The sequence below is a fragment of the Aplysia californica genome, unplaced genomic scaffold (assembly GCF_000002075.1).
Source record: "Aplysia californica isolate F4 #8 unplaced genomic scaffold, AplCal3.0 scaffold00042, whole genome shotgun sequence".
NCBI classification, from domain to species: Eukaryota; Metazoa; Mollusca; class Gastropoda; order Aplysiida; family Aplysiidae; genus Aplysia; species Aplysia californica.
Genome location: NW_004797312.1, coordinates 1517367 through 1525683, shown reverse-complemented (window position 1 = coordinate 1525683; position 8317 = coordinate 1517367). Strand labels below are relative to the sequence as shown.

At 41.0% G+C, this 8317-nt stretch overlaps 2 protein-coding genes across 2 annotated transcripts in view; both read right to left on the bottom strand.

The window, feature by feature from the left end:
* LOC101856161 (universal stress protein YxiE) overlaps positions 1-505 on the bottom strand; it is a gene marked incomplete in the record, with an annotated part of 11047 nt that extends 10542 nt beyond the window's left edge. Inside the window, 1 exon segment of the mRNA XM_013079179.2 lies at positions 113-505. Coding sequence (XP_012934633.1) covers positions 113-182 — 70 coding nt within the window.
* Positions 506-5154: 4649 nt separating this feature from the next.
* On the bottom strand, positions 5155-7914 carry LOC106011030 (interferon regulatory factor 2). The gene has a single exon (XM_013079178.2). It carries the CDS (start codon positions 7168-7170, stop codon positions 5623-5625), a length of 1548 nt encoding a protein of 515 aa, XP_012934632.1. The 5' UTR covers positions 7171-7914; the 3' UTR covers positions 5155-5622.
* Positions 7915-8317: the final 403 nt, after the last annotated feature.

The window sequence follows — 8317 nt, the reverse complement described above, 5'->3', positions numbered from 1 at the left end:
ACACACACACACACACACACACACACACACACACACACACACACACACACATACACACACACACACAAAATAACAACAACCCTTCAGAAAACTCAACCCACACCCTACTCACAATCAAACGCATATTGGGAGTGTTTGCTGCCGTCCATGGCAATGAGAATTTTTCTGGGAGCCGTCGCCATAATTAATTATAGTTTTCCTCCACCAACTCCAGGGTGCCAGTGGCAAATCCGATGTCCTCTGTGGAAGAACCATAGATTTATACTAATAGACTAGATACAGTACGCCTTTTTCTCTCTCTCGCCTTGCTACGCGATGGCCGCATTCGATAGCGACGTCCGCCATGTTTGAGTTGGCCAGCTGTGTGAAAGAGTTTATGCTAAAGCAATGGGCTAGGCATGTTTTCTTTCTCTCTCTCTCGTACGTAATAGGCGAGGCTTGGCCCTTGTTGATTTTTTTTTAACATGGCCGCCGAGACGTGCCACATCCAGATTACTAGATAGCAATAATACAGCGTACCTTCTGCAACTAGATCTACAAATACATGTATTGTTAAATAGATAGAGATAGATAGGCTTTAAAACAAATCAAAAGAATAACAACAAAACAACTTTATTTCTTCATCAGCACTTTTTTATTTCTGATTGACAGAATCAAAGTGTATAGGGCCTATAGAACTTTTAAGAAGAAGTTTGAAAAGACGTGGGCGTCATGGGGACTTCCCAACCACCCCACCCTCTTTCCCCTCCCGAATCCCAGTCGGCTGGCGTAATAGATCCAGACCAACAAAATTCAAAAGACCAGCCAATTAATTGAACAAGAGGGTCCGTTCAAGAGTCTTACATCTATCCCCACGGTTTTATGCACCCCGCATAATTTAGCAAAATTAGATCATATTTTGCATAATTTCTTATTATTTTTACTTTATCATTCTTTGTTAAAAATTAACAGAATCGAATACTTTCACATTTTTGGGCTCACTTTGCATAATTTAAGATTTTTTTTTTTTTTGTGCATAAAACCGCGGGGACAGTTGCATGAAAACAAAATGTTCATGCTCGTCGGGGTCAGAGTGAGGATTGGAAAAAATCTGGATTGTTTTCCTTTTTTGTGATATCCGTATGTCTCCCTCCGTGAAAAAAAGCCTTTAAAAAACCAATAATAACGTAAGCATAGGCAAAGCAAGCAGAAAACGTACGATTGAAAAGTTGGAAAATTAAGAGACTGCATTTATAATATGATGACATGTTGTCGTGAGAAAGGAGATGACTTTGATTTTAAACTTGGCAACCAAAACAAACCAGAGGCTAGGACTGAGTCGTTTGCTAGCATAAACTTGTGTATTGCACTACTATACATCGCCGCACTCTGAGGTAATCCCGGTTTGCAACGAAGTTTTTACGGGGGGCTGCCATAACATTGCACGGTCTAGGAATGGTTCAAGTCTATACCTAGCTTACAGAAGGTTAGAAGGCGAATATATTGCGCGGAACAATTAATGCAATCTTTTATATTTCACATGTGAGAAATCATCAGCTGATATTTCACGTGTGGAATATAAATATTCTATACGGACTTATTTTACCGGAAGTACAATGCTAAAATAACTCCAAGTACAGCATAGAATAAACAAAGACATATTATGCTGTGCATATAGCAAGCTCAGCACTGAGCGCAGTCTGGCTATGGTTTCCTTTGTCTCTAATCAATCAAGCTTGAAAACTTAATCCAGGATGATGCGTGACTTTTGGAACTCCTTTCTGTACGAAAAGACAAAGTGACAAATGTGATCTTTTAGATATCACAGGAGGTAATTAGCCAGTACTAGATCTACATTCATGCCACATAAAAATATTATGGGGAGCAAAACAAAATGAATTACTTCTGGAGGTATACTTTATTTAAACTTTGCAGGAAATTCATTTGGACAATTTCTGTTTTTCATTGTTATTATTATCATATGTACAGCCTATACATTCAATCAACAATTATGAGCTGACTCAAGAGATCGCACATGCAATCCAGATTGAATAACAATACTCGCACATAGCACGCGCGCACACACACACACACACACACACACACACACACACACACACACACTTACACACAAACACTCTCACATAACACACGCACACATAAATACAACACAAATACTCACTTACTCACAGCACACACAAATATTTCAAGGTAATTTAAGGTACATGTTATTTTATATAATACATATACAGTAGTCTCCGCCTTAGATCCCACCGCTTATGATCCCAGTTCACTCAAGATCTCGCTGTTCTAATATAGAAAACAGAATTTTTAACTAGATCCATAAACATGTACAAAAGTCATCCCCATGATCCCGCTCTGGAGGTCTACAGTCGGCTAAGATCGCGCATTTCAGATCACGGGTGGGCACAGCAGATTAACCAACCGTGAATATTTGTGATCACTGAACTGCATGTAGCGTCACAGACATCCACTCTCGTGAATGTGATTACATGCCACACACGGGATCACAGCGAGGTGTGAACTTGCCGACACGTTAGTTTTCCCCATACATCGCACTCGCATCTGAGCTCTGCATCTAAAGTTGCATCACACGCTGAGTGGGTGGGGCCTACAAGTTTGCTCCTGGTGGGATGACATCAAACTGTGAACTCTTCCCTGACCATTGCAGCAGTTGTATCCTGAATTTTGGAGCCCGAATTTAATTGGTGTGGTCTCAAAACACAAAGGTGCGTAATGATAAAAGGGGTGGGGGGGAACTCGGCCAGAGATGAAAATTGGAAAGCTATAAAGTCTGGACAGGTAAAGAGGAAGAGCAACTGGGTAAGCGTAGATCTTGAGACTAGGGATAGGATTATATTAATAAGTGGAAATGGCATGCCTCATTCAAATCTGACCACTTTTTGCACGCCATTCGTCATAAATAAACCAAGGGGTCAAGTCAGTTCATTTTAGAGTAAAGGGAGACCATTTTACGGGTAGTGGGCCTGAACAAGGGTCACCATGGATTCTTTCCTTGGTGCGTCGGTTAAGATCCCGTTCGCCTAAAAGATCCCTCATTTTCCTTGCTCACGAGCATCGAAATCTAAGGTGACACTATTTTTTATATGTTATGAGTGTGTTTGCGTGCGTGCATGCATGCGTATGTGTGTGTGAGGCAACTTGGTGAAATCAGGCGCTTGTCAAAACAATGAAATGAAAGAAACCGGTATTTTTCTGGGCGTTGGCCAATTTTTTAACGATTTTTTTTCGGGGGGGGAGCTAAAAGGCTTTTATGTCCTTTTAACAACGCATTTCTGTGTGGATGTTACCGAATAACGTTCATTAAAGGCACGAAAAATGTAAATTTCCAATTTCCAAGGACACTTAAGCTTGGAAGTCGCCAAACTTTGTCCGCCTTTTTCTCATTAATTTTACCTCTCATACCAGGCGACCCCTACCTCCAACAATCGCAAATATCTTGACTTCTATTCAAGACAGTTGTTTTTTACGTGGTTTTTTTTAAAAGTCAGATGCAAGACAAATGAACAAGCTTAAAGAAGATATCAATAACCCCTCTATATGCCCCAAAATTGACGGGTGCCTGATTCCACCGCGTCGTGATAGTGTGTGTGTGAGTGTGTGTGTGTGTGTGTGTGTGTGTGTGTGTGTGTGTGTGTGTGTGTGTGTGTGTACGTGTGTGTGCGTACCCGCTTCTCACACACATTTTGATTACGCATATGGCCTACGTCACACCTCATCAATGACAATTTTTACTTGCAAAACTTGTTACAAGAAATTATTGTTATAGTGAACACATTTTTGCACTAATGGCTCTCAAAACATGCGTTCAATAAGCATAATGTCCCGATTAGACAAATCTGACGAACTTGCTATTAAAAGCAATATTGCCAACGCTGTAAATATTTAAAAATCTGTAGAAACCACCCAACTGGAATTTTTATTTGTATTTATTAAGGAATTTTCTAGAATACAGCTTGCAGGTATTTACAAAAATGTTGATCTGTTAAGACAAATTGATACAAGTCCCAGTGCAAAAATTCTGAGAACCTAAGTTCGATAGTTGAAGAGATATTTGAAAATAAGTCGCACCACGAATTTTCGACAGCACTACATGTATAGTGCTAGACTGGGTAGAGACTAGAGAGCAATGTGCCAGCCTTTTAGTCATTGGGCTGATGTTTGGCGACGCCAGATATATTTTTGCTGGCTGGCGTGTGTTTAGTTTTATCAAAGAGTCTACATAACAAGAGGGTCCACTCCTCTTTTTGAGCCAATTTAAAAAGTGTTCTCAAAATTCGGTGGTGCCCTCTTCACAAATGCGCACCCTTTGCGAACAGTTACCCTACTTGTGTTTTAAAAAATCAAAGTGAAACTAACAAGTTTTTGAATAAATAAGAATTCAAATTTCGGAAGAACACTTTTTTAAAATGATTACGCTGACAAAACACCTTTTCCGGAGGAAGGGGTGATTGTTTTCTTCGTTTAATTTGACTTTAGAATGAAAGGCGAGAGGTCATTAAAATAAAAAAAACCTAAAACTCCTCACTGAACGAACCCGAACTGCTGATGAACAGCAGTCGATCTGCGCTCGCAAGGATGTGCTATTCCTATTCTTCTCCTGGAGAAACGAAAGAGAGATTCAAAACAGACTGCAGCGCCATCTGAAGCAAAGAGCCGACTTCCGGTGGACACTTTTTTGGCTGAATGGACCATCTTGGTATGTACTACCTTTGGTTTTTGTAAGGTTTTACGGCGCTTGCAACTGCATAAGGTCATATGAGCGCCAAAGGGTGGATGTCAAGAGAGAAGCCCTTGCAGGGAATCAGACTTACTCTGCTCCCTCTAGCTTCAACAGCGCAAAAGTCTGCTTCGACTATCAAGACACCCCGGAAACAGCAGTTCACAAGAGAGCGACAAACATTCAAAAGAAGTAGAGGAAAATGACGACAGTAAGGATGAGGAAAGGAAAAGCAGCAGTTCCCCCTTTGTCGTTCCGGCACAGTATGAGCATGACATTGATAAATCAGCCCATTTACTATTCTACAGTGAATAAGAACATGTTATTATCTCCCATTTGGGAATGGCCTACAGACACTCCAGTCGGCAGCACTACCTTGGTTTTTTTCCGGGGGGGGGGTCGGGGCTTTTTTTTGTTGTTGTTGTTTTTGTGTTGTTGTTGTTGTTGTGTTGTTGTTGTTTTTTTGGGGGGGTAGCTGGCGTGTGTGGGAAAGAGAGATTATCAAGCAACTACCAAGTGGATGCAATGTGCTGTGTGTAGTGTGTACCTCTGGGGGCCAATTTGCTGGCGATACATGGAGGCAAATTTAAATTTATTAGTTTAATAAAGACTATACAACTCAGCTGAAGGGTGGCAGTAAGAAGGGTTCAAATACAAAGTTTATACAAAGTATAGACGTTCCTTTTCGTACACTGGCAAAACCTGATGGTAAGCTGGGCTGGCGGTATAACGGGGGACGGTATAACGAGGTTTGACTGTAACTCTAGTCCAGCACTAGGTTTATCCTGCTACAGCAGAACATAAGTTCATTGAACATCAATAAATTTAAATCACAACTGAGAATATTATGTTAACAAAAGACATGACATCCAGAGACAGATTTACTGATCGCATACATTCATGCTTTTAAACTGGTCTGACAGAGGATCTTTGTCGTCATTTCCAGAAATGAGTAGTTCCGGCGAGTATGAATCAGTATTTGTATCTTGAACCATCATTTTTTGCTTGGATTTTAATAAATGCTCAATTTTCAAGCAAATGGGCACTCCACGCAAAGGAATTTCATGATGTTTTGTTATTTCTCGTCCAAAAGTAAGATATACGAAGGAATCACAGTTCTGTTTGACATCCAATATCGGGACTGACTTTTGCTCCCCACACTCCAGTTTAGAACTCTTGGATTTTTTGTCAGACAAAAAGATATTAGTTTTGCATAAACGTGTAGCATGGACAACATCGTCTTTGACAGTAAGGATGAGGCCTTTTCCCATGTTCTCTAAGAGTACACTTATCAACTTCGTTTCACGCTCAGTAATTTTCTTATAGCCGTAGCACTGGTCTACCATTGGCATCTCAATTTGTTCCATTTCTGTCGGGCCACACATTTTCTGTTGGAGCTTGATAGGATCAGTAAAAAGACAGCCCTGTGAGGAAATACGCCCTTCCTTCACAAGCAATCTTTGGTTGAAGCCGTACCACAGACAAAAACTGAAAACACTCTCCTCTGCTGGGCTCGGAATAGTTTGGACAACTATGTTGTTCTCTCTGTTTCCCCCCGGCTGTGTTGAGGTGTAAGATCCTAAACTAGTATCGGGCGTATTCAGACTGGGCAATGAGGGCACATTTTCCCCAGAGGCTGGCCGCACCAGATCATCAGACTTGACGGACCTGAGATCTGACGGCATACTTTGGTTGGTTTCAACAGACGAGAAACTGGGAAATCCGACTTCCCCTAAGGCAACTTCATTCGCCTGTTGATCAACCATTTCACAAGTGAAATTTTCGTTCGGAATTGTTTGAAGAGGGGGCTGATTCAGCTCACTCCTTAGAGGTGGATGTGTTAAGCTGGCTGTTACATTATTTTCAGCCCTATTCAGAACCACTGAGGTTATCTGAGGATTTTCCCATGGCAAATGTTGATGAGATATGTTGTTTGGGGGTTGGGGGGAGGTATTGTCGAGGAAACGATCGATCTCCTCAAATAGTATAACTGGAGATGGTTGGGAGCCAGAGCTGGCAGGAGTCGCTGCAATAGACACGCTGCTGCACGTATTGGAAACAAAATCATCGTCTGCGGAAAAGGAACGAGGTGGTGATGATCGTACAAACTGATATACCTGATAAGGATTTGGATCGACCTTTCTGTGCAGTTTCTTCACTTCCCGGATCTCTGGTGATTTATTGAGGGTACAACGAAGCCGAACCCTCCACGCAGGGTAGTCAAACGTATCCCCCTTCTTGAACTTGCCGGTGTGCCTTGCCCACTCCAGGAATATTTGGGAATCTGCGGGTTTCCACCCACGTGATTTGGATTTTTTCCAAGGTACACGAAACATTGACTCTTGTTGGTTTTCCCATACGACCCCTGGGCACCACCCGATCATTCTGTACAGGAATGGAATAAGGATTGACTCCCTCCGTGGCGCCATCTGGCAACAAATAACATAAAATGTTCAATATTTCACACCCAACAACATGATTTTGATCATTTGGAGAACAATCAACACACCAATTGATATTATTTATTTACTTTCATCTATCCACGTTGATAAAAGTCTAGCACATTTTATTATTAATTTGTCAATGCACATGTAACTTTGCCAGGCTGTTCTGTCGGCCAGCTAACAAGCAAATAAGTTTTGATCCAAATTTTTTTTTTCTTTATTTTGTCCCGACATTATACATTTCCATTTGGGTGCATTCACGGGATCAGTACAATAAATAATTTAAGGTAACCTAGCCTGCAAATACACGTAGCTCATTTAGAGACAGCGACACCACCCAGCTCCCGCGTTTCAGTGTAAGCATCTAGTTATCCTCCCAAGGCTGTCTAGACGTCCCCGTGCGAGTCTAAAAAAGCACTCACCCACCCCTCTGCTTGACTGTGTTTCACAGATGTTTGTTGAAGTGTCGTACCGATGAAAATAAGTCAACTGTTTTATGCTTTAGATGTATGCTGTAATCTCCAGTAATGTACTGACCTACTTTAGTCTAACATCAAAGAAAACATGTGGGAACCTGAGTTTGCAGAAGCCTATATTTTGTTGGTCATCCAATTTTTAGCCCTGCATGCAAAAATCTAAGACTGAGATTACTGAGAAGACTAAACAGAGTAATTTGATGTTATACTATTATAACCGTGGACAGACAAAAGTGAACAAGCTACAGTTCACAATATTAATGGAGTAAAAAGTGAGGAAATATCACTGTTATGGCATAAATCAGATGTGAAAGCGGTACACGAACCATTTGTACACAACAAAGTCCACCCAAAATAAACTCAGAATAACCATAATAAAACAATGCTCTCATGCCTGACTTGTCTTTTTGACCATCCCACTTTAACATCTGAGTGATTGTTGAATGACAAACTTTGCAACATGGAAGCCCCAGTTCCCATTCGCGAAACGAAAGAATAGATTAGATTTTGTCCTGAAGGGAGTGGAGTGTTGCAGACAACATATGCATGCAGGCCTGGACCATAGGCGAAGATTAACTAATTTATATAAGTTAGCACTCTGTGTCCTTGTCAACAGATTATTTATATACATGCATATATATGTGTATATATATATA